At 40.2% G+C, this 21,150-nt stretch overlaps 1 protein-coding gene across 6 annotated transcripts in view; it reads left to right on the forward strand.

Moving 5' to 3' along the window:
* The window catches only part of LOC117418275 (arginyl-tRNA--protein transferase 1), a 209,029-nt gene that overhangs the window by 167,270 nt on the left and 20,609 nt on the right, over nucleotides 1-21,150 (forward strand). For all 6 annotated transcript variants that reach the window (XM_034031162.3, XM_034031167.3, XM_034031161.3 and 3 more), the window contains one exon: nucleotides 6,732-6,852. In XM_034031162.3, the coding sequence (XP_033887053.2) occupies nucleotides 6,732-6,852 (121 nt within the window). The remainder of the gene's footprint in view (nucleotides 1-6,731; nucleotides 6,853-21,150) is intronic.

Genomic DNA, 21,150 nt, shown 5'->3' on the forward strand with positions numbered 1-21,150 from the left:
AAAATGCTGTAAAGTAAGAATGCTTTCAAAAATAGACATGTTAATAGTTTATATTTATCAATTAACAAAATGCAAAGTTAGTGAACAGAAGAAAAATCTACATCGAATCAATATTTGGTGTGACCACCCTTTGCCTTCAAAACAGCATCAAATCTTCTAGGTACACTTGCACACAGTTTTTGAAGGAACTCGGCAGGTAGGTTGGCCCAAACATCTTGGAGAACTAACCACAGTTCTTCTGTGGATTTAGGCAGCCTCAGTTGCTTCTCTCTCTTCATGCAATCCCAGACAGACTCGATGATGTTGAGATCAGGGCTCTGTGGGGGCCATACCATCACTTCCAGGACTCCTTGTTCTTCTTTACGCTGAAGATAGTTCTTAATGACTTTCACTGTATGTTTGGGGTCGTTGTCATGCTGCAGAATAAATTTGGGGCCAATCAGATGCCTCCTTGATGGTATTGCATGATGGATAAGTATCTGCCTGTACTTCTCAGCATTGAGGAGACCATTAATTCTGACCAAATCCCCAACTCCATTTGCAGAAATGCAGCCCCAGACTTGCAAGGAACCTCCACCATGCTTCACTGTTGCCTGCAGACACTCATTCGTGTACCGCTCTCCAGCCCTTCGGCGAACAAACTGCCTTCTGCTACAGCCAAATACTTCAAATTTTGACTCCTCAGTCCAGAGCACCTGCTGCCATTTTTCTGCACCCCAGTTCCTGTGTTTTCGTGCATAGTTGAGTCGCTTGGTCTTGTTTCCACGTCGGAGGTATGGCTTTTTGGCCGCAAGTCTTCCATGAAGGCCACTTCTGACCAGACTTCTCCGGACAGCAGATGGGTGTACCAGGGTCCCACTGTTTTCTGCCAATTCTGAGCTGATGGCACTGCTGGACATCTTCCGATTGCGAAGGGAAGTAAGCATGATGTGTCTTTCATCTGCTGCAGTAAGTTTCCTTGGCCGACCACTGCGTCTACGGTCCTCAACGTTGCCCGTTTCTTTGTGCTTCTTCAAAAGAGCTTGGACAGCACATCTGGAAACCCCTGTCTGCCTTGAAATTTCTGCCTGGGAGAGACCTTGCTGATGCAGTATAACTACCTTGTGTCTTGTTGCTGTGCTCAGTCTTGCCATGGTGTATGACTTTTGACAGTAAACTGTCTTCAGCAACCTCACCTTGTTAGCTGAGTTTGGCTGTTCCTCACCCAGTTTTATTCCTCCTACACAGCTGTTTCTGTTTCAGTTAATGATTGTGTTTCAACCTACATATTGAATTGATGATCATTAGCACCTGTTTGGTATAATTGTTTAATCATACACCTGACTATATGCTTACAAAATCCCTGACTGTGCAAGTGTACCTAGAAGAATTGATGCAGTTTTGAAGGCAAAGGGTGGTCACACCAAATATGTATTTGATTTAGATTTTTCTTCTGTTCACTCACTCTGCATTTAGTTAATTGATAAATATAACACTGTGTAACAATTTTTTTTTTTTTTTTGGTTCCTGGGTAGTAAGTGTTATTTCCTAATTGCTTATGCCTCAAAAGTATAGAAAATGGCTATTATTCCCCACAAACTTTGCTTTTGTGACCAGGACAGTGATATTTTGAAATTTGCCTATTTTCCAGAACATTCCAGATAGATTCAGTGCTGAGTAAACTTGGAGTAACTTCTAGAACTTTCTAGAACTTTCCAGTAATATAAATAGTAGTATAAGTACAGGGGCCTTAAGCCCACCAGTTCAGTTTAGTTCCAGCTGCCTAAGTGGATACATATCTGCATTTTTCTGAGGTCTTGGTCTCACCAAGTCCAATGCCTAGCTTTTGACGTCTAGGCTCAAGCAGTGGAACTTGTTGGATGAAAGTGTGCAAGTCGCAGATCAGAGGAAGCGTCACCAACCTTTTTCCAGCTTCTTCACCCGTCAAGATGGGCCCTGCTTCTGCCACAATGTGACCAGTCTGTTCGAGGCAATTGGAATCGCCTGTAACCAGAATGAGTGGCGCCTCTTCATTGACAGCTCATCCAGGAGCCTCAAAGCCGTGCTGCTCCATAATGGTAACAAGTACCCGTCTCTTCCCCTGGCTCACTCGGTGCACCTCAAAGAGGATTACAACAGCATCAAGACCTTGCTGGATGCCTTGAAGTATGATGAGTACGGCTGGGAGGTCATAGGAGACTTCAAAATGGTGGCATTGCTGATGGGTCTTCAAGGCGGTTTTACCAAGTTTCCCTGCTATCTTTGCCTTTGGGACAGCAGGGACACCAAGGCGCACTACCACAGGCGGGACTGGCCACAGCGGACCGAGTTCTCTGTGGGGAGGAACAACGTCAAATGGGAGCCACTGGTGGACCCCCGGAAGGTGCTGATGCCACCACTGCACATCAAATTGGGCCTTATGAAACAATTTGTCAGAGCTCTAGATAAGGAGTCGGCAGCCTTCAAGTACCTTCAAGACTTCTTCCCTAAGCTGTCTGAGGCAAAGGTCAAAGCCAGTGTCTTCGTCGGACCACAAATAAAGAAGATCCTGGAGTGCAATGAATTCCCCAAGAAGCTCACTAGTGAGGAGAAAGCGGCTTGGAACAGCTTTGTCACAGTGGTTCGGGGCTTCCTGGGCAATCACAAGGCCGAAAACTATGTGGAGCTGGTTGAGACTCTGGTGAAGAACTACGGTACAATGGGCTGTAGGATGTCCCTCAAAGTCCATATCCTTGATGCTCTACCTGGTCTCTCACAGCTCTGGAGCAGATAGAAACACGCAGTGATCTCGACCTGGTCCCTCACAGCTCTGGAGCAGATGGAAACGCGCAGTGATCCCGACCTGGTCCCTCACAGCTCTGGAGCAGATGGAAATGTGACAGTGATCCTGACCTGGTCCCTCACAGATCTGGAGCAGATGGAAGCGTGCGGTGATCACTACCTTTTCCCCTCACAGCTCTGGAGCCGATGGAAACACGCAGTGATCTCTACCTGGTCGCTCACAGATCTGGAGCATGAGGGAAACATGCAGTGATCCTGACCTGGTCCCTCACAGATCTGGAGCAGATGAAAGCGCGCAGTGATCTCTACCTGGTCGCTCACAGATCTGGAGCAGATGGAAACATGCAGTGATCCTGACCTGGTCCCTCACAGATCTGGAGCAGATGAAAGCGCGCGGTGACCACTACCTGTTCCCCTCACAGCTCTGGAGCAGATGGAAACACGCAGTGATCTCTACCTGGTCCCTCACATCTGTGGAGCAGATGGAAATGAGGCACTGATCCCGACCTGGTCCCTCACAGCTGTGGAGCAGATGGAAACGTGACAGTGATCCCGACCTGGTCCCTCACAGATCTGGAGCAGATGGAAACATGCAGTGATCTCTACCTGGTCTCTCACAGATCTGGAGCAGATGGAAACACGCAGCGATCTCTACCTGGTACCCTCTCAGCTCTGAAGCAAATGGCACAGCTCCTGGGGGAAGGAATCTGAACCTCAGCAGTGGAATTCCATGAGTGGCTTCCCGTGGCACAGTGTGGTTATCCAAATACACGGCGTGCATTCCAATTCAGGGCAATTAAAGACAGAAAGTGCTGCAATTGCATTTTGATATATACAGCTCTGGAAAAAATTAAGAGACCACTGCAAAATTATCAGTTTCTCTGGTTTTACTATTTATAGGTATGTGTTTAGGTAAAATGAACATTTTTGTTTTATTCTATAAACTACTGACAACATTTCTCCCAAATTCCAAATAAAAATATTGTCATTTAGAGCATTTATTTGCAGAAAATGACAACTGGTCAAAATAACAAAAAGATGCAGTGTTGTCAGACCTCAAATAATGCAAAGAAAATAAGTTCATATTCATTTTTAAACAACACAATACTCATGTTTTAACTTAGGAAGAGTTCAGAAATCAATATTTGGTGGAATAACCCTGATTTTCAAGCACAGCTTTCATGCGTCTTGGCATGCTCTCCACCAGTCTTTCACATTGATGTTGGGTGACTTTATGCCACTGCTGGCACAAAAAATCAAGCAGCTCGGCTTTGTTTGATGGTCTGTGACCATCCATCTTCCTCTTGATCACATTCCAGAGGTTTTCAATGGGGTTCAGGTCTGGAGATTGGGCTGGCCATGACAGGGTCTTGATCTGGTGGTCCTCCATCCACACCTTGATTGACCTGGCTGTGTGGCATGGAGCATTGTCCTGCTGGAAAAACCAATCCTCAGAGTTGGGGAACATTGTCAGAGCAGAAGGAAGCAAGTTTTCTTCCAGGACAACCTTGTACTTTGCTTGATTCATGCGTCCTTCACAAAGACAAATCTGCCCGATTCCAGCCTTGCTGAAGCACCCCCAGATGAGTCCAATTTTCAGCTTTGCCCAACACCTGGTCGTCTAATGGTTAGACGGAGACCTGGAGAGGCCTACAAGCCACAGTGTCTCGCACCCACTGTGAAATGTGGTGGATGATCTGGGGGTGCTTCAGCAAGGCTGGAATCGGGCAGCCTTGGCATGAATCAAGCCAAGTACAAGGTTGTAATGTTTGGAATTTAGACCGAAAAGTTCAATTTGTCTCGTCTGACCACAAAACCTTTTTCCACATGTCTGCAGTATCATCTACATGCTTTTTTGCAAACTCCATACGTGCTTTAAGATGAGGCTTTTTGAGTAATGGCTTCTTTCTTGCCACCCATCCATATAGGCCAGCTTTGTGTAGGGACCGGCTTATTGTTGATGTGTGAACACCGACTCCCATCTCAGACACAGAACTTTGCAGATCTCAAGGTCATTGTTGGCTTCAGAGTGACATCCCGAACCAGTTTCCTGTTTGCCCAGCTGCTCAGTTTGGGAGGGCGAACTGATCTGGGTAGTGTCTGGGTGGTATGATGCATCTTCCACTTCTTAATGATGGACTTCACTGTGCTGGGAGGGATAATCAACGCCTTTTGAAATTTTCTTGTACTCTTCTCCTGCTCTGTGCGCCTCTACCACTTTATGCCTGATTTGTTTCAAAAACTCCTTGGTCTTCATGGTTGCTTTGTTGGATCACTATGTGAGTTGCAGCTTGAAAGTTGTTATATACCTGAGGGAAATTATTATTAAGAGTTAAACCACTTTGAGTACACACAGGCTGAAACCAATTTTGTGACTTTTCAAACAAATCATTTGCTCTTGAGCTGATTTAGGGCTGCAGTAGCAAAGAGGTTGAATACTTATGCAACTGAGATTAATCTGTTTTTCTCTGTAAATCTGACTTGTTTGTATTGTATATGCATTTTTAACTTTATCAATGTGGAGTAGTTTGTGTAGATTCTACATGTAAAGTCTAATTTGAAAGCGTTGTGGAGTACGCTCAGGTGCCAACAAAATGTGAAAACTTTGCAGGGGGGTGAATACTTCCACAAACCACTATATATATATATATATATATATATATATATATATATATATATATATATATATAAAATATACTAGTACATATTAGAAACAGTGCTTGCTTTTTAATATCCTTCTATTAGAAACAACTCTCTCTCTCTTCCCCCCTCTCTCTCTCTCTCTGCCTCTCTACAGCACAACGATTCTGACAGTCTGCCAAAACAAAAATAATGATTATTGGTTAAAGAAACTTTTTTTTTGTCAATGTGAAACTCAAAGAAAGGATTCATTGTTTCGAAATAGAGCCAGCCTTGCCCATTTTACTAAGACCCCTACACACTAATAATATTGGGTTTGCAGGTGTAAGTTTCCATTTAATGTCTAAACTTTACCACATTGGGAATGTTTGTAACCAATAAGAAAAGCCATCATGAGAGCTCCTCTGTCTCTTTGTATAGATTACTGCAACATGTATTTGTGTATAAGTATGCAGACTGTGAAGAAATATTGCATATGAAATCAAGAGGCGTGCCCTGCACACTACTGTGTAAACGCTAAGGCTACCACCTATATCAGCTTATGTTTGACAACGGTTCAGCGTTTAGGCACAGTTGTAAACGTTTAACATGTGGCTAACTTTTAAACTCGAAACTATCCACATGCCTAATTGCTATCATTGATTATACATCATTGTCAAACACATGCAAATCATCCCTTATAAATAGTTTCCCATAATAAAAGCATAGTGTAATAAAGTATAGCAAAATCATGGTAAAGCATAGGTAAGCATTGTAAAGAATTTCGAGGTATAGTAAAGCGCATTAATAGTCATGAAAAACCAGGTTAAACTATGGTAAATGCATAGTATAACCGCATGGTAAAACTGCAAATACACCGTGCAAAAATAAACTTTTATAAGGGAAGGGTTTTGCTAAAGAGTAAATCAGAAACATGCATTTAAAGCTACGTTGTAAGTCTGCGGGTAGCTCTGGTGTTTTCCACCAGTCCTGGGGCCCCCCGGCACTGTATTTCTATCCTGTCCAAATGACAGACAGGAACCAGGAGGTTGAAAATGGCTGTGTTTTGGTCGACCCGAGAGATGAACTTCAGCTTAAACAGTTTAGTAACAGACAGTCCTTTCCCGTATTGCCTTCCAGATCCTTACAGGCAAACAGTTCTTACATTTCTGAAAGTGGTGCACAGCCGCCAGCCAAGGTCGTTCCCAGTGTTTACAGTACAGTCATTCCTACTTGGGCTGTGTTTAGATTGGTGATTAAAAGCATGCCTCAGCCCAGAACAGGCTCTGGAGTCCTGGGGTCCAGGATGTTATTGTGTAACATATATGTCTGCTTTCCTTCGCTCTATGTAGGGTCAGTACCGGCCCTCTGACCTGCTGTGTCCGGAGACGTATGTCTGGGTCCCCATCGAGCGCTGCCTGCCCAAGCTGGACCTGACCAGATACAGCCGCTTCAATGAGACTCCCGAAGCAGGTAGGCTTAATTGGCAGCATCTCAGTCACCTCATGGCCCTGGCTCCTGCAGAGAGTGTGTGCTGCTTGCGTCAGCCCAGTGCAGTCCCAGGGCCTAAAGAAGAAGGGGGCAGTTTTAATTATCCGACTACATTCCACTGTATTGTTATTGTTGATAAGCATGTCTTAAAATCACCCGGGGGGGACAGACACCAGAAGGATATCCAGATTAAAGAGTGCAGGTAATAAGATGCGTCTCTGTTTAGATCATTCAAATACACACCCTTTAGCTTTGTTTCTCATGGTTTCCAAATATTGTGTTTTAATTGGTTAACACACACATAAAGAGAGGCTGATCTCTTGAGTTTAACTTTTCACAGAATACATAATCTATTTAAAAAAAATAAAAATAAAAACAACAAGAGGGGTAAAGGGCCAGTGAAAAACACACTAAAATTGGCTTATTAATTGCTCAAGTCAGGTTTGTGAGCTGCTGAAGAAATGCTGCAGTCCTTTGAAGTCCATATAAATCCAGCTAGTCTAAACTAAACCAGTTATTGTATTTTTTTAGACCAAGATAACCAGACCTCAACTCAGATACTGATTTTAATCAACATATACCCAGCCGGGATAAACCACAGCTGGACTTATTTAGAGCATTTTTCCACATAGAGGAATCACCCTGGATTGCACAAGCCACTTATATTAAGGGTTAACACAGGGTGGTTTAGACGGGCCCCTAAGTGAGAGGAATGTTGCAATTGACTTGATGGTTTGCTACAGAATATCTCTACTTCAGTGCAGAATGTCAGAATGCTATGTTTCTCTTTCTTGGTTTGGCAGAGCAGGCAATAGAGTACACAAAGAAGAAATGAAAAAACATGCCTGTCGTGGCTAACTTGAGTTCACACAGCAGTGTATTATTAGAACAAAGAAACAAGAGTCTGTGTTTCTCATGAAGCAGGCTAGTCAGTAATGAGGTATGTGAACAACTGAAGCTTTTTAAAAAGGGTTTCACTTTTTTATGCTGTTTCTGGGAACTCGGTGGCACAGCTGGCAGAGGGCCCGATTTCACATTTGAAAGACTTGAGTTCAAACGAAAGGTTACCTTGACGCCGGTATATCAGAGTTGGGGGGACTGCTGTGCTACACACACATTAGCCTGTGATAGTCAAATTGGATTAATACCCTATTGATTACTGCTTTTAGCTTGATCACTGAAAAGTCTTACTCACTGGATTCAAATCAGGTGATAACGTGACCTTTCAACTCTATTAAGCCTACTCTTTGTTTGTATTATTAAGTAGGCAGGTCTGGCAGGGTTGAAAGGTCACATGATTTTAAAGGAATGAGGAAAGCTGTTTTGCACTGGCATTTGTGATTCTCAAGACAAGCTCAAAGCCAGGTAACTCGGTACTGGAGCAACTCAACCCAGAAGGTAAAGCATGCAGGCGCACACTGACAAATATTAGGTGTCCATAAACAAATCTCTAGACGTATTATGTTTCAAAACTTTGCAGCATCATTAGTGTTACAGACAGCTTATTTGCCAAGTGATATTTTCTTTTCAATAGTTGTTTGTCACCAAGTTCACCACTTTTGGAACAAGATATAGACGGCTTATTATAAACTGTTTAACAGCCGTTTTCTTAAGAGTTTTTTTTAGATTAAAATTTTTTTATACTTGATTTACATGCCTTACCAATACAAACCGAGTTGAGTTTGAGACCAAGTGCAAAGCCACCTATTCCAGGTTTAAGTTCCGTTTTCAAGGGCAGCAATTTAAAGGGCAGCAGTGTGGATTAGTGGTTAAGGCTCTGGACTCTTGACCGGAGGGTTGTGGGTTCAATCCCAGGAGGTGACACTGCTGCTGTACCCTTGAGCAAGGTACTTTACCTAGATTGCTCCAGTAAAAACCCAACTGTATAAATGGGTAATTGTATGTAAGAATAATGTGATATCTTGTAATAATTGTAAGTCGCCCTGGATAAGGGCATCTGCTAATAAATAAATAATAATAATAATAATAATACTAATAATAATAATAATAATAATAATAATAATAATAATAATAATAATAATAATAAAGGGCGTAAAACTACTTTTATTTATCCTATTCAGGGCCAACACCTCTATTTTTCTATAAAGTGTTACAACAAAAAACTACAATACTTACAAATACTAATCTTTAGTTTTATACAAAGAAACAATAGCAATGAAATGGTCCCTAAACCCAGACGCCCAGTCTCAGAATGCTGTTTGCCTCCGAGCTCTCCTGGTATGCAGTGGCATTGTCAAGCTGGAACACTCCCCTTCCCTGCAAACCGAGGGCTTTCCCTACGTGACAAACAGAGTCTTAAGGGATTAGGGAGGGTGTATTAACAGCAGGCAGGCCTCTCCTGTTCACCTTTTCAAGTTCTAGCACATTGAAGTATAACAAGGAAGCATGAGACATTAAAAATGTGTCAAATACTATGCCGTTTTAGGGTTTTATTTTCATTTACAGCTTTACACGGGATGTGGTCAGTATTTGGTCCTTAAATTGTTATCTTCATTAATCTTTAACGGCCCACCCCATGTCTTAGCAAAAAATGAAGTGTTTCCCAAGAGATTTGTAAATGTATTAGCCATCGTCATTGGAGCAGCAATGTGACTTAATAAATAACCTGTTTTAGTACTCGGACAATTGTCTTACAAGTGTATATGCCTGCCATAGAAACATAGGCTATATCAACCAAGGGGCATTTAATCACCTAGTGATCTGCCACTGTGGATCAAGTTTCCTCGTTTTTCCCAGTGCACTAGGTGCTGCTGGCACTGACTAATATAAAGACATTTTGGGAGATCTAGCCTATTTTAAAAACAAATGGTACCAAAGCAGGGACAGGGGTATAGTGGAAGTGCCCATACATGCACACACTGTATAACACTCTGGAGGCTTACTTACAGCTGTGGCCAAAAGTGTTAGGGCTTTTAGGATTGAGACATTAATTAAAATAAATAAATAAATAAATAAAAACTACATGAACATAATTTAGAGCTTTTATTTAACATCATGTAATCAAAGAAACTACAAAAAGATATTGCAAAAGTCTAGAAGCCATAATAGTAGTACAGTATTTCATGTTAGATTTCAAAATATCACATTTTTTAATTTTGTATCCATTTTTCGTTAAGTATATGAAAAACTACAAAGCGGTATGTAATTCAGGATGTACATTTCTGGGGTGCCATTTAAACACAGACTCCTTTATAGATGATGGATTTTCAAATCCAAAATACCCTTTTTATCTTTTGAAATGTCATAGTTCCCCCCCCAAAAAATGTCAATGTGTACTACGAAAATGCTTGTCCCTGCTCTTTTGTAATTCCTGTACTGGGAGTTACCTGTCATTGAATGAGAACTCTGAATCCTGTACTGGAACACCATGCCAAGGCCTGAGTTGTATTGTTGGAGTCCCCTTGCTTTCTTTGTTGAGCAGAGAGAGAGAGAGAGTTTACTCTGTTAGAAGTCCACTTTAGTATCTGCTGTGCTTCTTTATTGCAAAAAATGGACAGATGACACATGAATGAATTCAGTATTTTTCTGAAAGAGAGTACTGGGGAATCTAATTCCTGCAGACCCTCATGGAAGATTGGGCTGCTCTCTAGTGTTGTACCTTGACAAAGGATGGGAACGCAGTTAAACTACCAGCTGAGGTTAAACTATAAGTCCCTTTCAAACTGGCACTCCTACCCCGGTCCGGACCTGGATCCTGGCTAACCGGATCACAGTGCCGCGTAGTGTGAAACCACGTAGCTGGTGACCCACCTCAGGATGTGGGTTGACATGTTTGACCTGGGCTGGGTGAGACAAAATGCTTGACGTGTGTTTGTGAGCCAACACAATAACAATCCTGTGTGAAAGTTATACTTCTGCAAGGAACGTTTCTGTTTATTCTGTTTAGCCATATTTTTGTTGATTGAGACACAGCATGAGCCAGATTGCAGCAGGGATGTAGAAACGTTTGCTCTAATTAAAAACGTGGCTGACGGTTCAATCCAGAGAAGCTTGGATGGAAGCGTCAGTAACGAGCTGCTTCCGGGGCATTGATACGCGCATTGTGTACTTGCATCTGTCATCCAGGTCAACCCTGCTTTATCAAAAGCAGTGTGAAATCGCGTACCCAACCCGCATGACACCGGGGTCCTGCCCCGGTAGGTTCCGACCCGGGTAGATCACACCAGTGTGAAAGGGGCTTTTAATTAAAGTTGACAAATGTTTCGCTGAGTGCTATCTTTAGAAGAAGGTACTAGCTAAAAAGTTTGTGCTTATTTATTTAAGGTAAAACTATTTTTAGTTTTACTTTTAAATTCTTATAGTGTTCTGAAGTTCTGGATAAAGTACCACCACAGTGGCAGGCTACCACAACTGGGATGCACAAGATCAGATGTGTGGGTTGTAAGACAGACAGTTTAACACATTTTTTTTTTACTCTCAAACTACACATTTGAGACCAATATAGAGAATCGAGTTGCATGGTGTGGAAAATGTATGTAAATATTTTGTTAAACAGTTAAGTGCTCCGCTGTCCGTTTTGAGTCGGGCTGTTTTTCTAGATTTTGTTTCACTCTGTTTGTAAATGGCTGCACAGAATATGAGCGAGTTGTCTTAGTTATGTTATGTTATTTTGTTTCACTCTGTTTGTAAATGGCTGCACAGAATATGAGCGAGTTGTCTTAGTTATGTTATGTTATTTTGTTTCACTCTGTTTGTAAATGGCTGCACAGAATATGAGCGAGTTGTCTTAGTATTGTTATGTTATTTTGTTTCACTCTGTTTGAAAATGGCTGCACAGAATATGAGCGAGTTGTCTAAGTTATGTTATTTTGTTTCGAGACTCTACCCTAGTGTTTATTATTCTTGGAGCTTTCGGGATGCAGGAAGGGATTTTTGCTGTTGCTATGAAATCTGTAAAGTCGTAATGTACGTGGAGATGAAAGAGCCAGGATTAGCTAGGCTGGCCATCAAGAGAAACCGCTTGGGGCTGCTCTGTTTGTTTTTACTGAACCATTATGTGCCGGAGGAACGCACAATACACTAACTGCACGGTGCCTGTGTTCTAGAGACTTGAACAGAACTGCTTGCTTCAGGATTGGAGAAGAAATCCAAACAGTGGGCTTGGGCTACTGAACTGCACTAATCATCTGCAGCCTTGGAAAGAACCACGCAGTTCCAATATTTAAAATACACTCAATTAGAGAATAGCAGCATAAAGGATATAACAGATCTTTTCATATGAGAAACGCTGCAGTTGGATGTCTGCCACCGATGGACCAAATGGTCTCCTCTGTTTCTCTGAAATTTAAATGTTTTTCTGTAAAAGGAAAATATGAAAGCGTGTAATTACAGAAAATGTGATTCGAACGTGTTCCTGAATGAAATCGGGGCATGTTGTACCGTTACAGAGCAGTGGGGCCCTGTAACAGCACAGCGATTGGCTTGGTCCTTATTACTGTCTATTACTATATGCATATGTACCCCTTTCTGTTGTTCTAATAAATACCAACCCTACAGCTGCAATACTTGTTCCAGTAAACTAATAACTAGCATAGTGCACTGTACATTATGCAAATCCCTTTAAAACTATGTATAAAACTGGGTTAATTGGGAACAAACATCAGCCAATATTCAAGGTACAACATATTTTCACGTCTGATGTAGAACAGAAAGATCTCCACTCTCCCTGTGTGCATGTGATCCAGTCCACTACAGCGAAGCCCACTTGAAAACATCTTGATAAAGAGTCGGTACCTGGAGAATCCTAATGGGCTGGTTCAAAAAATCACATGATTTGAATGGAATGAGGAAGTTGGTTCAGTCCTGGCACCTAGGATACCCCAAGCTCAAAACAAGAGCAACGATTTAGAGAAATGCATGCAAACTCAGAACCATTCAAATGATTGCAAACATCATACAATAAGGATGGGCGCTATAAAGAGGCAATTCAAATGACATTTGAAGCTGACTACTCTTTAAGGACTGTAGGCAGTACCCCAGTTAACAGAATCGACAGGCAAATAAGGGACAGTAGCTAACTAACGTAAGAGTGTTCTCTTCACTCCAGGACCTTGACAGAGACACAGTTTAGATCCTGCAGCATTGCTGTGGACTGCAGTAGCATTCTTATGTGTAATCTCACATAACCCAATCCGGGAGAGCTGCTTGCATGATTGCTGCTTGTTTAAAAAGAGTATGTACTGCAACAGGTGAGAAAACAAAACAAGATTAGAATCAGAAATAGTCCAGCTGCCCAGAGTGTACTGAAATTGAACGCATCTATTCCTCGTATGATGGACATATTCAGGAAGCTCCTCTACAGGAATGATAAACAGAAGAAAGCAGCTAATAAATATTCATCTTCACATGGATTCAGTTTGATGGGAAATATAAAAAAGCCATAAAAAATGAAATTGGAATTTAAAATATAATGTTAAAAATGGTATTTTAAGCTACTTAATCTTTAATATCTGAAGAGTAAGCTTTACGGTGATCGAGAGACCTGTATTGTGTTGAATCCCACCTTTAATTCAGCTTGCTTCTCCTAGTCTGAGAAACCTATTGAGTGAGCCTGGAAGTATGGGCAGCCAATTATACAAAACAAACAGAACAACCCCCAAAGCTGTCTTCTTCCCTTTCCAGCTACAATTCATCTCATTTACACTTTTCTAATCTTGCATTTCAAATCTGTTCGTCCTGTTGTTTTGTTTCTGCTTGAATCATTATTTACTAGACTTGTTAACTATTCCAGCAAAAAATACTACGAAAAAAAACGCTCCTCAATGCTGTAATGAGGTGGGGAAGAATTTGAATGATGCACAGAAGCCCATAGTTGAAGTACTGTTCACCGAAGCCTGCGCAGTACTTCAACCTGTGAGAAGATTGTTATGCCAGTGAGAGGTTAGATAATGTTTTTATAAAGTCATGGATATTAAGATGAAAGCAAATACAAAATCTAGCAGCATGCACCTTGAAGCCAAGTTACTTCTTCAGCCTTGGACACTGTGTTCTCATCCTTTCTCTTCCCGGCTGTGGGAAAGAGGTGGCATTAACTGAGAGGAGGAAGAGTCTCATGGGAACAGTTTGTCTACTTCAGGCTTCCTTTTTATAGCATTTCAAAATTCAACAAGTATTAGGAAAAGCCTTGCTTGCCTTTTCTTGGTGAAATCGGTTTCCCCTGTCCTAGAATTCACCACCCACACGATAAAAGCATGTCTCTATAAGAGTCCACCTGGCGTTAACTGAGCCTGTAGAATCCCAGTTGGTGATTGTTTCTCAGTCAGTGGGATTGCTCCAGGTGGACTGGGGCGTGCTGGGGAGAAGGGGGCTGAATGATGTCATTATCTAATGAATGCGCCCCCCCCCCCCCCCCCCAAGGGCCTTTCTCCACACGGCCTAGCTTACTAAACAAGCATTGTTGAGCTGGATCAACGTGTCATTCTCTTCCAAAGCTGCTTTATTTCACTCCTCCAGGAAGATTGTATCAAAGCAGAAATGAAAGAATGTACTATATTTCTACATGAATGCTCCCGTTTCCAGTATGTTGTTTAGCATGATGATATGTGATAAATATTAAAAGATGATGTTGTTTAAAGATGCCACTCAGATTAAAAATGGATGCAAAGTAGGAAAATTACCTTAGGCAACTGGCAAAAGTTGGCCTAAGTAATGGAAAAAATTCAAGCAAACTTGATTTTCAAATGAGTTTGTTTGTTTCACTTGCAGCTTCATCCAGACTAGAGTTCTATTGGTTTCACATTTATTTATGTATTTATTTTTTTATTGCATTTATATAGTGCATTTTACAGAAAAGTATCGCAAAGCACTGTACAGTATATAGCAGAAAAAAAGAACAAACCGCAATACATTTGTATAGCATGTCACACATACAACTGCCACAGTCAGACACATAATAATACAAAAGCAGCAAAGTTATATTAAAACCCACTAAGATAAGCCATTTTATAAAAGTGTGTTTTTATTCTTGATTTGAAAACTGTAACGGTCCCAGCTTCTCTGACAAATGAAGGCAGAGCATTCCATAATTTAGGAGCTCTACAAGAAAAGCCCTACCTCCTGTGTTGCTTTTGTTGACCCTAGGAATAACAGGGAGCCCCGCATCCTGTGATCTCAGAGTGTGGTTTGGATTCTATACTGCACAGGCCAAAATGGGGTAATATGTTCACTTTTCCTGGCAGCGGTATTCTGAACAAGCTGCAAGCGAGACACCACACGTTTTGAGACACCAGAAAAAAGCACATTACAATAATCAATTCTAGATGAAACAAAGGCATGCATTAGTCTCTCATCATCAGATACAGAAATAATTGGTCCAAGTTTGGCTACATTTCTCAAGTGGTAAAAAGATACTTTAGTACTGGAACATTGCACTTTCCAAACACACTCGGCTCTCTTGCTGATTACTAGAGCGGAAGTTCTCTCTGGAAAAAACTTTTTCCATCATGCCTAACATGGAGAATGCTTTACTTGATGTGGTTGTGCTGTTGTCCATGTTATTTTGGTTTATTTGGTGCTAACAACATCAAATTGTTAACACCAAAAGAGCATAAAATATTTGTCGTAAATGGAGGAAATGCCAGAGACAATCATGATTATGAAAAAGAAGTGCATTGTACAGTCAACCAACTGCAACTTAACTGATAATAATAATAATAATAATAATAATAATAATAATAATAATAATAATAATAATAATAATAATAATAGCTTGGTGTAAATGTATGTGTGACAGTGTGGTGAGATACAGATGCAACAGGAGTTTACTAAACTCAGGTGGAGCACCGCAAATTCAACAGTGACTAATGTCTGTGCAGACAGTACCGCTTTGTCTTGGCACAATGTCAATGTATATGGCACAATTGTGATAAAGCCAGACGTAATACATGTGCTAAATCGTTATTCAATTGTCATTTCATACTTTTGTTTGCTTGTGACAGTTTTGCTATTATGCTTAAAGAACACACTTGCTGCAATAGTAATTAAAAATAGTAAAAAAAACAAAAAACACTTTGCGTCATTTCATTGAATAGCCCTAGGTTGCACCAGTTAGTAAATCAACCCCATAATATTTTTTGTGTTTGTGATGTGCTGTTGTGTACATGTGAAATTAAGGTGTTCTTGTCTGGTGTGCATGTGTGTGTTTTTTGACATGCCTTGCATTGCGTATGTGCGACAAGGGGAGACACATTATTGGAAGTACGTCACTTCCACGATTTGCTTCGCTGTTTGGAGCGGTTTATTTCCAAGTGAACTGGAATACCTTTTGTTTCACATTGCAAAAAGTTGAAACGGAGCAAAGTGGCTAACGTACCGAGTCCCCTTCCAAGCGAATCGAGACAACCATTTCAAGTGACCTGGGTTCTCTTGGTTTGATGAGCATCCTGGTGCCATTACGTGGTTCTCAGAGGTTTCACATATCACTCCAAGCGAACCGAACCACACTTCAATCCGCATCAAAGGTTTAGTAAATGTGTTTAATCCCAGTTCGTCTTATTGAAAATATCCTTTTTGGTTGTTTTATAGACCCTTGTCCTTTTAAAATGACTTTGTGACACTCAGCTCTGAAGAAATTTCAAGGGACCTTCAGAGTCAAAGTGGGATTTTATTGTCTGCAATAGCAACCTTGTAACTACCATGCTTTTTAATCAAGGTGTGGCACACATCTTAAAAGGTAACCGTTTTGTTTCACCAGCACTGTGTACAGTGTCACATGGTAAACAATAGAAACAATGAACTCAGAGCAAATATTAGCTTTTGTACAACAAGGTGTGGCCTGTGTGAAACGTATCTGTAGTTTCTTCAGAATTGATGCCTAGTTTTTAGGCTAATCAGTCTAAACTTGTTTGAAATTGACAGTTTTTGATTGAAATTGGAGTTAACAGGTTATTACTACCAATAGAATGTATACTGCTGCAGGAGATGTTTGTTCTCTCCAGGTTATATGTGCTTGCACTGATAGCTTTAATTAATGTGTTTGAGGAACTCTACTTGATAAAGCATCAGACAGGATGTTTCTAGTACTGTATTAACCGGAAAATCAAAGCTTAAAGCACATGGTGCTAACAAAGTAATACCAGGAAATATGCGTTGCCAACACTTCGCACATCTCACATGCTTCTATATGAACGATGTACAATTTTACATTGATGTGTTTGTTTTTTAATGGGCTTGTCTTTTGCACTCTTTTTCCACGCTGCTCCCCTCATTGAAGGAACACAGCCAACAGCATGACCTCTTGCCGTATCTACAAGGAGCGCATCTTAAAAATATATACTATTTTAATATTGCACCGCATAATGCTAAACAACATAGTGAACTCTGAAGTTGTTTATAGTGGCACTCACAAAAATTAAAACAAGCAAAATTACACAGGTGGGCTTACATTGGATGTGGAAAAAATAAGAAAAAAAGTGCATTGCAGTAATCAATTCTAGATGAAACAAAGGCATGCATCAGTCTCGGCATCAGATACAGAAATAATTGGTCAAAGTTTGGCTATATTTCTCAAATAGTAAAAAGATACTTTAGTAACTTCCCTAATATGAGTCTCAAATGATAGATCAGGATCAAAGATGACTCCCAAACTCTCTTTACTTTCTAGTTTAAGTTTTGATGAGAAGCTGCAAGGGTTGAGCTCATGTAATCCACATTTCCTTTTAGTTGGTTCTATGATCCTGTTAGCATAACCTCTGTTTTATCTGAATTCAACATTAGAAAATTCTGTGACATCCAATGCTTGATGTGTGTAAGGCAAGTAGCTAATAACACCCAGGCAAATTCATGGCTTTAGGGACAATTGTAGCGGGGTATCATCAGCATAGCAATGGAAGTTCACTCCGTGTCTGCGGATAATGTCACCTAACGGTAGCATATATAATGAAAACAGCAAGGGACCTAGAATGGAGCCCTGTGGAACACCAACTTCCAGTAATGCAGATTTTAACTCTCCAATAGAGATGAACTGAAACCTATCAGAAAGATGATATTTGACCCAGGATAGGACAAGGCCAGACAGTCCCACTGTGTTTTCAAGATGATTCAATAGGATGGAATGGTCTACAGTGTTAAAGGCAGCACTTAGATCTGGAAGAATTAAAACTGATGAAAAGCCTGAGTCAGGCTCTGACAAGGGCTGTCTCGGTGCTATGTGCAGCACGAAAACCAGACCGAAACTTCTTGATTAGACCATTAAGAGTTAGAAAATGTTTGTAATTGAATTGCAACAACTCTCTCTAGAACCTTATCAATAAACAAGTTAGTTCCTGCAAATATACCCAAAGGCAGTCCCATTAAAAGTAATAATTTGTTTTTGTCTGTTACCTGCAGACAGTGTTCCTATCCTATAAATACATGTCCTTTAGTAGATTGCTGGAACAGACACAAATGTTTATGAAGATGCCTATTGATGTTTTAATTTTAAAAACAGTTTGAACTGTGTTCTGTCTCTTTAGATGCAAAAGTTTGGACGACAGATGAACTTTAGAAGCCTCCTGGTGTTTGCTTGGCCGATCGGCAGTCACAATAGACTGAAAGTTCTCAAACCCTGTCAGCAGTTTCTTTATTCATGTTCAGTTTGGGAATTAAAGGTATCCAAATGCACACGGGGTTAAAGTACTGATTGCTTCAACCCCAAGTGAGTCTGGCATGTCACTGCGTATTTGGTTAAGGACTCAATTGAATCATGTATAGAAGTATTAATTCATTGGACATGTAAAGGTAGTGATAACAAGTTATGAGCTGTTTTTTAGATTGTAAAATCTTATTCAAAGGATTGTGGCTATTTGGCTGTTTTGGTCCTTTTCACAAGGCTTGAAAGAATGTTTTTTTTTTTTTTTATGATTAAAATAAAGTTTGCTGTTCATAAAACTGTTCTAAGCTGTTAGATATGCCACCAATACTTTAGAACAGTTTAATGAGTTTCAACACTTAATAAATAAAATACTTCAATAATAAGTAATCGAATTACTTAGCTTTAGCATTTGTTCGGAGTAGCAATTCGTAGATGTTACGTTAAGTAATGCTTACGTTAAGTAATTTGTGTTTATTTTCATTGGAATATACATATGAAATGTTGCTACTGTTTGGTGGTACCTAACTATTTCCTGTGTTGTGGATAAAACTCACTCAAACAGTGCTGCTAGAATCAGACCATGCAGCACAGTACCAGGATGCAGCCATTGTACCTCATTGCATCTGAAATATTTACAAGTCCTATATTAACATAAAAGACCGGTGAAGAACTAAAAATCATCGGCGCAATAAAAGGGGTCCAGTAAAAACAATTCAGTACAGATAATTGTAGATAATAAGAAGTGGAATGTACCGCTTTGGATAGCACTTTTTTAACTTAGGTTCTTGCAGAATAACTGAACATCTGATGAGCAGTTTAAGCTATGGATTCATTATTGGAGAGTGGTTTCACAAAAGGCAATCCTTTATTACCAGCACAGAAACTAATACCATCAGTCCAAAGCTGCTTCCAGACCCATGCAGTGTCATGACTGAAATATGCGCTTTAATAGGCTTAGGGTCTGCTGGACCTCAAAGAGCTGCCAGGGCACCTGACCTCTGCCCCTCAGCAAGCCTCATTCATGTGTTATCTGGGTGTGAATTAACCAAACTGACAGCACTGAGAAGGGGTGTTTAAAGAGAGAGAGGATGTTTAGATCAGCTATAGGCTTTGTTAGTTCGTGCCTTGCTGTGTTATCTGCAGGGTTAATTGTGCAGTTCAGCAGTTCAAAGCTTTTTTTAAACAATATTATTTAAAAAGCAGTGAAAGGATCTTCCGGCACTAAAACACTGGTGAATTTCATACTGCAATATCTGGAGAATTATATATATATATATATATATATATATATATATATATATATATATATATATATATATATATATATATATATATAATATTAGATTTGAAGAGTTGATTGTGTTTATTATATGACCTGTTTTTTGGATACCTTTAGCTCTTGCTCTCAATAGTGTCTTCTGGAGTCAGTGGAAACAATAACACCCACTTTCTTTCCATGTCCACATCAGAAGAAGAGACTCTAGTGTTTGTAATATACAGTATGAACTCTTCAAATCAATTATGATGTTTATTATAATGGAGGCAATTTAGTGTGTTAATGAAATATGATGTGTTGCTTTAGCGGTTCTGACATTTGCTGTCATTGTAGGAGTTAGCAGGTTCTAGCTATGGCTCGGAGGGTTCAATACAGACAGATTCGATTCTATTTTGTAATGAAAAGATCATTTCAGATTAAGGCTGCCACATGTAAACATGTAAATGCCTGCGTTTAGTTTACTACTAATAAACGCTGACAAGATTTGAAATATAAAGTAGCACTGAGCAGCATACTGACTCAATGGCATTCCGGTTCATTATTTAAACACCTAGCACAAGGATTGTCAGCTGGTGTGTGCTACTTCTATACAAATTAGCCATGTGCTCTGTACTATACCACTGAAGCACACCTCTATACAAAAAACAGAAGTATCTGATTTCTTTTTTCTTCCTTACTGGAAGAGTGTATTAGGTACTGCTTAGTAGTATTACTTCCCAATTGTAAGGTAAGGTTTTTTTTAAATTTTTTTTTAATGATTTAATATACCAATATTTTGTTTTCTTCAGCAGGTCCTCTCCATAAATATTGCCATTTAGTTTACATGTTTACAAAAAAACTAAACAGTGTGACAGCCTTACTGGAAATGAGCCTCACACTCATTATCTTTGTTATGTTTGAGGAAACAGATGGGCTCATTGCCTTAGAGCAGTTTAGCACAGTAAATTTGCACAGTAATTCTGCAGTTTCCCCATGCTATTCCCATAGTTATAGCATGCATTTAAATATGCTTTACGATACCTATATATGCTTTATCATGCTTTCACTGCACGTTAATACAATTTGATATACTTTTACAATGGGAAACTTGAATAAGGGTTACCTTTTAACACAGATAAGCAAGCCACACATGGTTCAATGTGAAAAAAGAAGTCCGCTATCAACATAGAACATGAGAACAGAGAAAGTGAATGATGGTTATCACCCCTTGTCGGTTATTACCTGTGGGTTATCACCCCTTGTCGGTTATTACCTGTGGGTTATCACACCTGGCTGCTGTCATTGCTGAGGTGGGTGCTGCACAGTATCCTTTTTCTTCAAAATGGAGCTCTGTAATTAAAGGATTGGGTAGGCAGATGCAGCCCTAATAAAAGTCATCGCTGTGCAACATCTGCTTCAGACATGATTTGAATTA

This window comes from Acipenser ruthenus, chromosome 13 (genome assembly GCF_902713425.1).
Source record: "Acipenser ruthenus chromosome 13, fAciRut3.2 maternal haplotype, whole genome shotgun sequence".
Classification (NCBI taxonomy): Eukaryota; Metazoa; Chordata; class Actinopteri; order Acipenseriformes; family Acipenseridae; genus Acipenser; species Acipenser ruthenus.